A 13,703-nucleotide genomic window follows, 5' to 3' on the forward strand; every position below is an offset into this window, starting at 1 on the left:
CATGGCAACATAAAGGCTAAGGTTTGTCAAGTTTTGCTACTGCTATGCAAACACTTTATGATATACACTTGCTTAGCTGACAACGTCAATTTTCAAATGATTGAGCATCATGGAGACTGCAAAATCTCTCACTCATCACTGTCGCATTGAGGTCAATTCCATGCACTGGAATAGGTTCACATTTTTGGTATGCCCTTGCTCTATTTGACAACAGGAGGTTCATACCATGTAGTCTAGCAGCGCTGCTTGCACATTTTCCTTATCGGTATGGACAACTACAAGACTGTACCCCTCAATGCTCTTTTTTCCAACTCACTCATTCTGTCACTTCACAAAGACCTCTGTGTCAAAATCAACCAGAAACTCGGAATTGATATTGACGCTATCGAACACAGGATGCATGGCGACATCAATCAAGACATTGAGCCTGATGCTCCTGCTGCTGACATCGAAGGCTACTTAGATGAAGATCAGCCAATGCATGATACAGAGAATACTGACAATAGTGGCAATGGTAGCAGCCATCAAGATGACGAGGACGAGAATGCCAGGGACGAAGGAGCAGAGGATGAGTACCAGGACAAAGAAGATCTACCAGCTGTCAGTGAGGGAAGCTCAGGATTCAAAGGCAAAGAACACTGTGCCATTTACTCTTCGTCCAAGTTCTGGAAATTCGTAGATGACTCTCTCAATGGCATTCACAAGCTAGCAAAGACCCAGGTCAGTGAGCAGGGACCAAACGGTTCTCTGACATACGAACACGCATTTTGTGAGTATGTTTCCCATTAATTTTCCTTCCTCCTCCTCACTGATTGTTACAAAGCATCCTTGTGGAATATTTTCAACTAGACCTCGCTGAATTTCCCAGAAAGAGAGTTGTTCCGAAGCTCCTCAGCACCACTAGTCCCCAGTGGCAGACTACCATCCAGAACAAGCTCTTATGGGAAATTTAAATTTTTCAATGGCTCACTTGTTTTCATTTGTTCTCTCTTTCTGGTAGTGCTTACTGGACACATATTGCTCATTTAGTATTGCTCATTTAGTACGCATTAATTTTGCTTGTATCTAATAGTACACCAGCAATACAAACATTTCATGGCTTCATTTCATGCTTTCGCCGTCCAATTACATATTAACAACATGATTGTGGTATGTGATGATGGTATGACACCTACCTATCGAGCAGGTGCTCTAAACCTATGAAGTGTGATATCTGGCCGAGGTATCAATTAAACCTACACTGAACATACTGAACTTGATATCTGTTCAAGCCATGGCATGAGATGTTTCTGGGATGTATGTTTGAAGTATTATAAGAACATGGCAACATGATGTGGACAATGGCCCTGGTCGTCAATGTACCCTCAGTCTCTCTATTACTATCACTCCTGGGGTTCTGCAACATTTTCAATAAATCTTTTGTAACTCCTCAACTGCATCATATTATCTTCTACTGATTTGCACCATTATATATTCGTAGCTACTCTATATGAATATGATTTTTTCTGATTTTAAGGATTTTTTGGTGGAGTGTCGGATGAAGGCTGAGAAAATTCAGGGTCTGACTGGTATTCTGCAAAACATGTCACATCATGTCACACATTGGCACAGCAGCGGCACCTGTCAACTTTCACTCTCCAAAGACTCTGAAGCTCATCATTGCGCATTGCTTTGAAAATGAATATTATTGAGGATCATGGTCTATATACTAATAATTGTGATTATAATGGTACTGTTGATAGAGTCCTGACTCATACAGCTGACGGCCTGCATCACCAGAGCCCCCAATGTCATACATCTGCACTCCACCAACCCGAAAATCCTGAAACATACTAGCAAGAGGTCTACCAACCGGTGCAAAGGGAGGGTGAAGAACAGGTGGAGACCGAGGTACAGAATGGTGCATTGAATAATATGGAGGTGCATAGCTGGGTGGGGGCAGATCCATGGCTGACATTGAGGAATGAGTGACAGGCACGGGCAGCCACGGTTGATACCTGGATGGTTGTTGAATCAAATTTGGGGGAATTGTATCTTGCGGGAATTCATGCACCACACTATAGTCACTTTTGAGACAGCGCCTGCGAGAACAGGGGGGATTAAATAAACCATCATAGCATTGATTTTTCTTGAGTTCTGGGTGGTCGTTGAAGTGCTGCAAATTTCGCTGTAACAATTCACCAGCGGTTTGGAGGCATTACGAGGATACAAGAATGAGACAATAGGGGACGCTCAAAGTAGCCGCCTAACTTCGCCTATGCCTAAGTCTGCCTAACTTTTTGTATTAGATAAGCTACCATGCAGTAGTACACCTGACATCAGGTCCTGCTGTTGAGTGATAATGATGCCTCTCCCCTCTCATCGAGCAAAAGTCCTGCGAGCATACTTAATCTTTACGGTCCTTCGGGACTCTACTCTTCCACCAGAAGTAGCCATGAATATCATCAGAAAAGCCAAGCAGTTGGACATTGATCTCAAAGTGCTGGAGGGCATCAAGAAGACTTGTTATCTACAATCTCGTCCTCCTGTGATCAAGGCAGGCAATCTTCACCTTGCTTGGTCATTTGCTCAAAATCCATCTGATCATGAGCACTTTGCGAACATGCTTCGTATCTCCCCAACTGTTTTTGAGGTGCTTCTGCACCTTATCAAAGATCATCCTGTCTTTTCAAACAATTCTAATGTGCCCCAGAAGCCAGTACATGTTCAGCTAGCAACTACACTGTACCGAATGGGAAGGTACGGAAATGGAGTATCACTTGAGGATATTCATGAGAGAATTTTTATCTGAAGGGTTCTCGCCATCTTTCAAACCTCCACCAGTCTGTTTCAAGGCTGCAGCATGCTTCACGTATGTAACCCGAAGCCTGAATACTTACATAAAGTCAACGAAGACAATAAAATAAATGAAACTCACGATTCAACCTTTTTCTGAGTCCGATCTATCGCTGTCCTTGGATCCAAAGCAAACACCTCAGGTAAAATGGTGTTTGCTATAGTTTTATAAGCGGAAATCTTTTGGTCACCTGTTTTAGACTGGGAAATATCAATATGTGCTTCGAATGACAATGGTTCACGCACATCATTGTCTTCTTTGATGCCAAATAAGACTTTGAGGTTGACTAGCCTCTTGACCTCAGCAATGAGTTTCCATACGAGGTCAGATGTCCATGTGATAGGTGGGATGCTGGTATTTGTTTTATGTGGCATTATTATATATAAAGAGTGTAGGGTAACGAGTGTGATGGTTACAAGGAGTGTATACACTGGTATGTAGCGCAGCGTGCTGAAGTACAGACACTGAGCACTGACCAATTCAGCAGCTTATCTAATACAAAAAGTTAGGCAGACTTAGGCATAGGCGAAGTTAGGCGGCTACTTTGAGTGTTCCTAATGCAATGTGAATGCGACTGACTGGACAGTGCCGTGTATCAAGCCAAGTGTGCCGTAGAGGAGATTGAATTTCTTACACACTCTCCTATCTGTTGTCACGCTTTCATACATGTCCACAATCCTCCGTCTATAGCATCTTAAAACAAGAGAATGACCTCTATCGAAATTGTGTTCTGACACCCTGACAAGGTGTTTGATATAACCTGGGTGTAATTTTTTGAATATCTCTCTAGGATCTATGGGATCTGGATCGTTTATGATTATACAAGGTTGCAAATTACCACATCACCAAAACTTCAAAATTCAGGTATTCCCTGATTGGGCTGATGCTGACAAATATTTATGATCATGGATGATGGCGATTGTGAAGGTCAAAGAAGGACTTGATCATTATGATGTCAAGTAGCTAGTAGCATACCATTGTTGCATGTATCTGATATTCAATGATATACTCCTGTCATTATGATAGTACTCTGATATGGATATGCTACTCTTTCTCTCAGCCTGGATACACCCCCAGTATCTTAGTAGTAGTTCTAATGCAAAATTACTAAGCTCCATGGTATTCCTTTGTTGTTCAATAAATTTATAAACACCCTTGAAGTGTTCGATCGACGACCGTTGAAGCATTTGAAGCTCCGACATCAACAAGTCTAAACAACGGACTTCGCAAATTCTGCCTCCTTCGTCGTCTCTCATCTACATCTCTCTCCCATCATTCATCATATGAATTACTGCGCATGGCACCATGTAGCCTAATATCCAACTCTCAAAACAACAAAGTAAGTTATTAGCAGTAATGTAGTATTCTATTAATGGTGCATATATCCACTTATAGGATCCAATATAGAATTCAGGATCAAGGGGCACAGTGCATGGGACTTCGAAGTAATCTGGTGGTCTGGTGCGTGCACAATTTCTTTTCTGGTTATCTTCCTGACAACATTTTCTTGTATAGGTTTGCCTACCTGCACATTTACTACTGCAATATGTCACATATCTGCAGTATTTCTACCAGTCATGTTACTTCTTACCTCTGCCATTCTCTCGAGCTCGCACCTTACTCTCAATTTTGTAATCTATCGTGTATTTACTGCAAAACAATAAAACATTTTTTGATATGATACTAGTTTGATAAGCAATTAGAATGATTCAGCAGGCATTAGAAGTGTCAGCATATGACGAACCACCCAGCATATGACGGACAATGAGCTTAAATTGAGTTCCTTGATCTAGCAATCCCAGGATGCCTTGTGCTGGCGGCGCTTGGTGGGCCTGATGTAGCTGTTGATGGGTGTTGTGCAATGCTATCACCTTAGCTTCCCATATCTGGTTTTCGAACTTTTGGTGATGCACTATTCTGTCTCTCACAGCTGCAACACTCAAGAAATTTTTATTCTACTTGGACAGTACATCATCTCTATGTAGCCTACATGCATCTAAATTTTTTCGAGGTGATTCAAGCAGCGCATTGAGGTGTTTTGAACAATTTGCATATTACATCCAGTTGCAGATTCCCAGGAATGATAGTATATGCTCAGGTTACCGGATGCTGGTCTCGTAAATCCTGCACCCACTTGGTTGCTCAGACAATTACTAAATTGCTTCGAAATATATAGTGCGAAAACTATATAATCAATACTGCTGTAAGGCTTACCAAACCCTAACACTTTTTTGGATCTACCCGAGGTTTTCGGCGGTAACATAGCCTTGTAGCGCTTTGAAAATTCTGCCGAGCGGCAGAAGTGGTGGTTCTGCCGCTTCTGCCGGTTATGCCGGCACAATTACTTGCAAACAATTCTGCCCCCAGCACTAAGTATACCCGTGCTATACCCTAAGGATGACGTGCACCAATCTCAAGGAAATTATCGATGCCTGCCAGCAGGTTAAATACGCCCCTGCAGATTCTGCTGAAACTTGTGCCACATATAACAGCAATAACGATTCTGCCATATCGTGCTCCCGAGCATATACAGGATATAAAAGCTGGTCATCATCCTACAGTGTTCCATCATCTTCAGAGACATCATTCTGAGATCCCCCGCAGAATATCCCATATCAACCTCGCACAGAAAATGCGTTTCTCCCTCTTCGCCGTTGTTGTTGCTTTGACAGCATCTATGTTTGTCAGTGCATGTTCCCCACTGTTGGGATCTTGCATCAGAGATATTGATTGCTGCGACTCTGATGTGTATTGTGCGAATTATGGCGTGGCCGTGAGTAGTCGCTGTGCAACCAGAATCTAACCACATTACTGACCTGCGTGCCTTAGCATCCAGATTGGCTCTGCCACAAGCACTGACAGCAATTGAAAATGGAAATATATGGAAAGCCAGCAAAGAAAATAATAGTGCGATACCTGGTTCGCAGCTAATCAGTACAATTCCTTTTGCACAAATTTTCATACTGCTCGAGCAATGTGGCAGAAAATTTGAATTTATTTAAAAGTGATCGAACAATGTTGTCCAGTCTTGAGGCTAGGGTATAGCACGGGTATACCCGCGGGTCGGAAGATCAACACCGCACCCGTACCCGTCAACACCGTGCCCGTACGGGTACGGTATTACCCGTGCTAACCCGCGGTATAGCAGGCTTACCCGTGGTGTTGCATTTACCCGCGGGTACACAAACAAGAAATTGTAACACTATGTAGGATAACCTCACCCAACGCTCGTTTTCTCTTCCTCAGAGACCTTAGTAAGGTCTTCGGGTGCTACCAGACCACAATGGAGCCATGAGCCAAGACAGAGGAATGCACGGGTTGATGATGGAGACAAGCGGTTTCGAGTAAAGCCGCTCCGCATAGAAGGTGCCAGCCTTGTGAAATGTTCGACGAGGTAGCTATGGTGTGTAACACATAAGTTGTGATGCTAGCGAGAGCAATGGTGCATGACCTACTAGGAATACAAGTGCCATCCGGTGCAAATTTGGATACGTCTTTTGATTATGGACCTACCATTGCAGTGTGACTTTAATATTCTCCACAGGTTGCCGCAAATAGTCCTCAAGATCATCTACTAGATATGCCAATGGACTGCAGGGACGATGGTTTCTAAATGTGATAGTCTATAGGATAGACTCAGCGAGCGAGGCCGTGTCACTGGCAGTAGACTGATTAACCAACGGATCACGGGGAGCTGTTGCAGTCAACGACCTCCGAAAAATAAGGCTAGTAGTTAGTGAATCAGAGTCATGATGTCCAATATATAGCACTGCGGAGAAGTTCGGAGATAGTGCAGCCACATACCCGTGACCATACCCGTATACCGTGCTAACGGGTACGGTATGACCACGGGTACCACATCTCGACACCGTACCCGTACCCGCCATACCCGTGACCCCCATACCCGTGCTATACCCTACTTGAGGCTCGAGTTCGTGTAGTGTAGGGAGCTCGGGAGTGATTCTTGTCATCCCGTGACTCGTGTTACTCAGATGAGGTGCAAGGGCGGGCGGTATCACATGAATGATTATCCTGTATACTAGATGCACTCTAGAATCTGTTGATATGACCCGCAATATCGCACCTGAAAGAGGGCCAAGCTAAGCCGGTAGGCACATTTGAATACTTTTGATGGGGCTGCGAGGACCGCTCGAGGGTTTGCACACAGCGCAGTACTATAAGCTCACGAAGTACTGCGTTGAGAACGGAGTGGTGCACAAGTGTGAAGTGAACTTCGATGATAGCACCGGCCAGCTTTGCGGTCGTATCCGAGTTTCGGTGCGCCACTGGGGTGACGGGTGGGCCTGGGGGAATGCTGCAAATACTGGTATCGAGAAGGACCTAAAAAGAACTTTTCTGAGGCTAAAGAGGCAGCTATACGATTTCTTGATGGCCCACTGGATGTGTTGCGTCGTTTCATCAATCGCTCGTGGCGTTTTATTGAGTGCGTACTGAAAGGGTTTGAAATTTGAATGGGGAAGCTGCGGCTTGGGCAACTATTATGATACGATTCTAGGCCCAAAGGGGTACACAACGTCGTTCGAAATTGCCCAAAATTTGGCCCGACAAAAAATGCGTGGAAAAATTCAATTGAGGCTATTTTTCGATGCCTTTTGAAGGCCATTTGGTACCAAAAAAATCTCCTCGTCCGTTACGTAAGTTGTCGACTTTGTGTCCGCAACTGTACTTAGTACTTAGCTCAGGCTCCAAAGCAGTATGGATCGGAACCCGTCATCCGGATTCCGGTGCACTGACGGGCTGCTGTTTGTTATCTCTTTCGTCCATACTCCATAGGAATGTCAGACCGCCCCTTGCTCGGTGCAGGCAACAGTTCCGAGTCCCACTATGGCGCCTCTGACAGAAGCAGTGATAGTCCGGCGCTTCCTCAGGAATACGGTGAACACAACAGACAGATAGTGGAGAAGAGGCTTCTCCGCAAGTTAGACCTTCGAGTCGCCTTCCTAATTCTGATGTACATTATGAGCTGTGTGAGTTGGTGTATCCAGTGTTTTCGCTATTGCATTAATTTCTTCCGTAGATGGACCGCTTTAATGCAGCGTACGTAGCCTTTCGAACTCACGATTGTAGTGTGACTCAATTGCCTCTCGATCACGATAGTGCTGCAAGGCTGCGTGGTTTTGAGGAGGACCTTGGTATGACGGGGAATCAGTTTAACACCGTCATGAGCATATTTTACGTGGGGTATTTGTTGACGCAAACTCCTTCGTATGTACCAGCACATCATCCTTCTGTGGCCCATCTGAGAATTCAAAAGCAACATGTTCTTGAGTTGCATGACAAGGCCATCACTATACCTCTCAAACTGTATGGCAATATGCGGTGCTATCACGCTGTTTATTGGTACGTACACCAGTCACTGAATTGATATCGCCTAACGAGGGTCATGAAAAGGCATAGCGCAAACGTTAGTATCTATCACTTTTGCTGCTCTTGAGTTGACGCCACCTTAGGTATCATGCCATTCTTATCTCGCGCTTCATGCTTGGATTTGTTGAGGCGACGTTCTTTCCTGGAGCTATTTTCCTTCTTTCACGATGGTATAGTTGCTCAATACCTTTGAACAACATATCCTGAAACTTTTTTAGGTACAAGCGCAATGAACTAGGGTTTCGCACAGCAGTTCTTGCTTGTGGTAGTTCGATCAGTAATGCTTTCAGTGCTCTTACAGCGTCGGGAATTTTGGTAAACCTAGATGGCACACTAGGTTTTACGGGTTGGAGGTCAGAGGCGAAATATGCATGCTCTCAATGCGAAACTTCTCTGACTGTACTGCTGCAGATGGCTCTTCTTTGTCGAGGGGGCTTTGACAATTGTGGTTGCAGTGTCTGCAATTTGGATTTTGCCAGACTTTCCGTCATCGCCGAGTGATTGGCTTTCACCTGATGAACTGACCGTGGCCGAAGGACGCATGGAGGAAGTTGCAGTCAGAAATGAGCACAAAGGTTGGTCTGGCCTTTATGAAGCACTTACAGATTGGAGGGTATGGTGGCTTGGTGCTGCTAATATTTTGATGGAGGCGTCTTTATCGTTCCGCATTTTTTTCCCGACACTATCTGCTACAATGGGTTACAACTCGACTATCACGCTCTTGCTTTGTGCACCTCCGTGGATTTTGGGAACTGCAACGTTGTTCCTTGTGGCTAGGTCAGGATCTACTTAATAGTCTCAATTGGTGAGTTAACAATGACTAAGGCACTCCGATGCTACTGGTGATCGTTTCTGGCATACCGCTGGTCCTCTATTTATCGCCATTGTGGGGTTCATGGTGGCAATTTCTACTATGAATGCGGGCGTTCGATATCTGTCCTTGTACGAACCTTCTCATCCTGTAGTTTCACAGCCTTGACGTTTTCTGCAAGATTCTTGATGGCTCAGGCCCCAGTTGCACATATGGTATTTTTAACCTGGGTCATGAACACACTTTCCCAATCGCGGTCGAAATGCGCTGCCGCTATTGCATTAATCAATGCCATGTCATCACTTGGCTACATCAGTTCATCGTCAGTTCATAACATACTCTTACTCTGCGGTGTCGCTGATGCATCGCAGGTACTTTTGGCCGTCCCGTTGGGGGCCTTCATACGCAAATTCATGTGCCCTATGTATCTTGACAAGCGCCATGTCTATTGTGATGCTTTGGGTATTTAGGAGGCACCTTTCACGGTGCAATGAAGCTGCCGAAGCTGAAGAGAAGGCTATGGGGCTGCTCAAAGGCTTTAGATATCTCTTATAGCAGTCGTTGATCAAGGTCCACTAGCAGTGTTCGGTTAAGATTGTACTAATATTGTATAAAGCTGTAGTAGTAAAATAGTAAATAACCACGTCGTACATAAGGAAGAATGTCTGCAACCACTCGTCCTGTATTTGAATGGATGTTACACCCATCATTATACGAGCGGTATTGTGCGCGGTAAGGAGTACGTATGAGAGTGACATATACAAAACTGAAACGCACCTACTTATTTATATATAAGCAAGGGAATCAGATAGCGGAAGCCGATGGTCAGCTGAATGTTTTTTTCCTGACACTATCTGCTACAATGGGTTACAACTAAACTGCCAGGCTGGTAACGAGCCTACGAAACAACCTGATTGACCGTGCTTACCGTCTCTGCTCCCTATCTTCGCATTTCATCGACTTTGACATAGAGGTGCGAAATTTGAGGCGATGAGGCCACAGTACGGGATGGGTTTGTTGGTGCTCCAACAGAGTTAAAGAGGTAGAAAAGATCAGGTACCCCAACGGTGATGTTAATTGCAAAGACGAGTCCATGATGGCAGGCCTTCGCTAAACTCTTCAAGAAACTGATTGCTCGTTTGGTGTAAGCACTTTTTTCTAGAGCGACGCTGGAAAAGCGGACAACATTTTTTCCATACTTCTTTCTTCGCTCCGCGTTGAATTGAGCTTGAATGTTCTGGAGGACTTCACATCCACCAATGGCAATCTCTCCACCACTAGTTGGTTCTACAAAGCAAGGACGAGTATGATGATGTGCGTGGGTGATTTACAAAGGTGGTTCTGCTAACACGCTTTCAATGTCCTCTAAACGAAGGATATCAAAGGAAATGCAAATGCGTCTGCCGAGATTGCTCGTTTGTCGAGTCGTAGGCACAATGTGACCAGCCACAGCTGTAGATGGCCCAAAGGTCTCAAGGACATGCGATGATTAGATCCTACAAGAATGTTCATACCCTCACGGAATAATACCAGAATAATTCGCATATCACAAATTTGAGACAATAATTTAGGGTCACCTAGAAATGTTTACCAATGTCCATTCATTCATGCATCTTTTCACTCACGACGTCGCAGCCTCTGGACCCCCAATTGACATGTCCAAAAACTGATTTTGTAAAGCATGCACACTGCCACGCGCCCCGGGACCTTGTGGGTACTCACCCGACGGCGAACTCCCATACCCTGCCCCAGACGGCGGACCCTGAACGTAGCCACCTGGTGCGGGGCTCGCAGGCTGCGCATACCCATGTCCCTCAGACCCTGGTCCAGCGTATCCACTCTGTCCAGTTGGAGAGAGCTGTTGCTGATGTGAGGGAGAATGATAGCTGTACGGGTTTGGGATACCTGCAGTCGCAGATGACGCCCGTTGCAGGGAAGATATGCCACCAGTTGCACTGGTTGGTGATACCCGCGGGGCAGGTGCAGGGTCTTGGTAGTATGGCTGCGAGGGGTATTGGTTTTGCTGGGGGTCGGGGTCCGTATACGTTGCGTGCTGGGAGGTCGACGGTTGGTGCGTGGCTTCCTGATGTGCAGGTGGTTGCTGAGCCTGCGCTTGGTATGGATCCAGTGATGATTGCAGCGATTGAGGGTTTTGCTCTGGCGGTGACGATGTATCATTTATGCCTGGTACTGAAATAAAGTATACAGCCCCAGCGGGATCCATCCCACCCTGCGCATAGTATTGCGCCCATGCTTGAGCATTTGGATCTGGGTATGTTGCATTTGGATCGAAAACGTAAGGCGGGCCAGTACTTTGAGGTGGATGTTGCTGGCTTTGCAGCTGTGGCTGTGGCTGCGGCTGCGGCTGTGACTGCGGCTGCGGCTGTTGAGCATGTACTCCTGGGGAATACTCAGCAGGTTGTTGTGTCTGTGTCTGTGTCTGTTGTTGTTGGGGATGAAGTTGCTGTTGGAGTTGCTGTTGAGGCTGCTGCTGAGGATAATGCGCTTGCGAAGTCTGTGAGTACGGTATCTGTGCAGGCTGAGGGTACGGTGCTCCGCCAACGTGGGCACTGTAAGCTTGTCCTTGTTGGTATGCATATGCAGGGTCGGCTTGTTGCAATGGTCCAGGATGAGGCTGGGATTGGGGCTGATGCTCGAGCTGATGCTGATAAGCATTATTGGGACCTCCATACCCATATGGCTGGGATTGGTCGTAACCGTATCCATAGGGTTGTGGACCTGAATCGTACACTGCAGAGGCTGAGGAGATCTGGTAATAATAGAGAGCTGTCTTGCTTACTTGCGGTGTGACGCGCAAGGCTGTCTTCCATTATGCGATCGAATATTGTGCGTGCTTTCACAAAGGACTCGTTCATCGATACCAAATCAGCTGTGTGGTTTATCAACACAATCTGAGTAACAGACAAGGGAAAGAAACCGCACCCCGCTTCTGGTTGTACTTGTCAATGAGCTTGACAATCTTGGGACGGAGGGCCATGCATGAGCGGTATAATTCCTGAATCTCCTCGTTATCCGCTAGGTTCTCTCTTGAAGCATCCAGATTCCTCAGCATTGTCAATAGTCGATCAACATTCACAGCTTGAGCGAAGACAGCTGCTTCTTGCTCTGCCTCACGCGCAATCTCAGCAGCAGTTGGCTCAGGAAGAGGTTCCTAGACATGGCAGAATCAATAATGGAATGACAAACGCATGGACCAGAACGGGCGAAACAGCAATGTTTGAGAACATGTGAGCCGACGGCCATGACTAAGTGGGAGGAAAGAGACGTACAACATAATTCACAGGGAATATTCCCGTGCGTCCCTTTAATTGCCCTCGCCACCAGTCTTTGTAGCCTCGATCCACAACCTTGATCACGTCACCTTTTTCAAAGGCGAGTTCGCCCGGTTCCGTAGGCTCAAAGGTGTGCAGAGCGCGAACACGAGTGACTACTGGTATAGAGACTTGGGATGGCAACGACGATGTCGAAGAGGCGGCCATGGCTGAAACTCCACCACTTGCGGCAGAATTTCCCGACGTTGTCCTGGCATTTGGATGTTGACTATTTGTTGCATACGCGGGATCCTTTGGACTCGGCGACTGCGCTGGGACATACCCAGATGCATGCTTTGCAACTGCACCAGAGGAACCAGCTGAACCAGCAGGTGCATAAGTAGATCGCCCGCCTTTGTCACGCATGCTGATTTCGAGGGCCCGCTGTAGTTCCTCCTCCTCACGTCGCCGTGCCTCGTCGTCTACGCTAGGAGGGGCTGGCTCAAATGGGGCTTCAAATTGATAGTCTGTGAGCCAATTGGTGAGTAGGGGTACCATAGGGTGATGCGTAAAAGGAGAGAACAATGGGAATCAGGGTTGGTTTAGAAGGGGACGGGTCAGGGCGAACGTACTCTTTGCTTTCAGACTATTGTAGCAGTCCTCCATGATTCCTAGAGTAGGGTCGTGTTCAAACTCTGCTGTCCACATCGCGATGAGGCCGAGTGCCCTCCGACGAACTTTTTCATGTGTTGTCTGTCATGCATTCAAGTCAGTTGAGTCAGGAGCATAACATGACGTAGTGACAAATGGGACTCGATCTAAAAGCAGGAGGATGCACGCACCCGATCAACGATAAGCTTCTCCAATGCCCCAGTAAATGCTCGGCTCGCAAGCTCGCGATGAAGGTCGATACCACAGTTTTTTGAGAGAGACTCTCCCAGAGAAAGTGCGTAGAGTTGCACATTGGGGCTACGATGAGCCAGACGCTTCAAGAGTGATGCGATCACGTTACGGGCACTACCAAACGCAATTCCCGTCAAAATCGGTTATTGAGTACCAATAACATGACTGGTTTAAGATCGTAATACAGTAAAACGCTCACCCTTGTTCACCCTCTTCCTGCACTTTATCACATAAATTGAGAATGACTTCCCAATTCTCGCCTGTCAAATTCTCATCGGTAGCCTTGGCTGAGGGATTCAAGACATTGTATCAGGATACAATGGTTGAGACGGTGAACATCGCGCGTACGCACCTACTACATCATCATAAGGGTTTGCTTGATTTGCTCTGAACATGGCTACTTTAAGCTACCTGGTCGTTGAACAAGATGATGAATGTGATTGATTGCTAGCGGTGAGTGTTATGCTGCGCCGCTGAGGCAGTGCAGTGCCGC

At 46.2% G+C, this 13,703-nt stretch overlaps 5 protein-coding genes across 5 annotated transcripts; 2 read left to right on the forward strand and 3 right to left on the reverse strand.

Annotated features, from left to right (window-relative positions):
* Nucleotides 1-243: 243 nt before the first annotated feature.
* Nucleotides 244-953, forward strand: EDB93DRAFT_1085188 (uncharacterized protein; the record flags this gene model as incomplete). The annotated part of the gene is made up of 2 exons (XM_041445889.1): nt 244-773; nt 824-953. Coding segments are annotated over 2 exons (660 nt in total), but the record flags the coding sequence as incomplete, so codon positions are not given.
* A 1,802-nt stretch (nt 954-2,755) lies between these two features.
* EDB93DRAFT_1103977 (uncharacterized protein) lies at nt 2,756-3,210 on the reverse strand (the record flags this gene model as incomplete). The annotated part of the gene is made up of 3 exons (XM_041447368.1): nt 2,756-2,867; nt 2,918-3,036; nt 3,082-3,210. 3 exons carry the CDS (start codon nt 3,208-3,210, stop codon nt 2,756-2,758), a joined length of 360 nt encoding a protein of 119 aa, XP_041307797.1.
* Nucleotides 3,211-7,504: 4,294 nt separating this feature from the next.
* On the forward strand, nt 7,505-9,873 carry EDB93DRAFT_1146116 (MFS general substrate transporter). The gene is given in 12 exon segments (XM_041449487.1): nt 7,505-7,824; nt 7,875-7,894; nt 7,955-8,062; nt 8,112-8,197; nt 8,249-8,261; nt 8,308-8,394; nt 8,443-8,577; nt 8,636-9,001; nt 9,050-9,166; nt 9,217-9,357; nt 9,407-9,728; nt 9,739-9,873. The coding sequence occupies 11 exon segments, from the start codon at nt 7,633-7,635 to the stop codon at nt 9,588-9,590; spliced, it is 1,449 nt and encodes a 482-aa protein (XP_041307798.1). The 5' UTR covers nt 7,505-7,632; the 3' UTR covers nt 9,591-9,728; nt 9,739-9,873.
* A 303-nt stretch (nt 9,874-10,176) lies between these two features.
* EDB93DRAFT_395074 (uncharacterized protein) lies at nt 10,177-11,624 on the reverse strand. The gene is made up of 2 exons (XM_041456255.1): nt 10,661-11,624; nt 10,177-10,612 (listed from the first exon to the last, which is right to left on the reverse strand). The coding sequence occupies exons 1-2, from the start codon at nt 11,211-11,213 to the stop codon at nt 10,401-10,403; spliced, it is 765 nt and encodes a 254-aa protein (XP_041307799.1). The 5' UTR covers nt 11,214-11,624; the 3' UTR covers nt 10,177-10,400.
* Nucleotides 11,625-11,710: 86 nt separating this feature from the next.
* Nucleotides 11,711-13,605, reverse strand: EDB93DRAFT_1085243 (uncharacterized protein; the record flags this gene model as incomplete). The annotated part of the gene is made up of 7 exons (XM_041445897.1): nt 11,711-11,925; nt 11,979-12,207; nt 12,326-12,834; nt 12,940-13,060; nt 13,150-13,324; nt 13,410-13,497; nt 13,563-13,605. 7 exons carry the CDS (start codon nt 13,603-13,605, stop codon nt 11,711-11,713), a joined length of 1,380 nt encoding a protein of 459 aa, XP_041307800.1.
* Between the last annotated feature and the right edge of the window lie 98 nt (nt 13,606-13,703).

Source organism: Suillus bovinus (genome assembly GCF_016758785.1).
Source record: "Suillus bovinus strain UH-Sbo-P2 chromosome Unknown EDB93scaffold_27, whole genome shotgun sequence".
NCBI lineage: Eukaryota > Fungi > Basidiomycota > Agaricomycetes > Boletales > Suillaceae > Suillus > Suillus bovinus.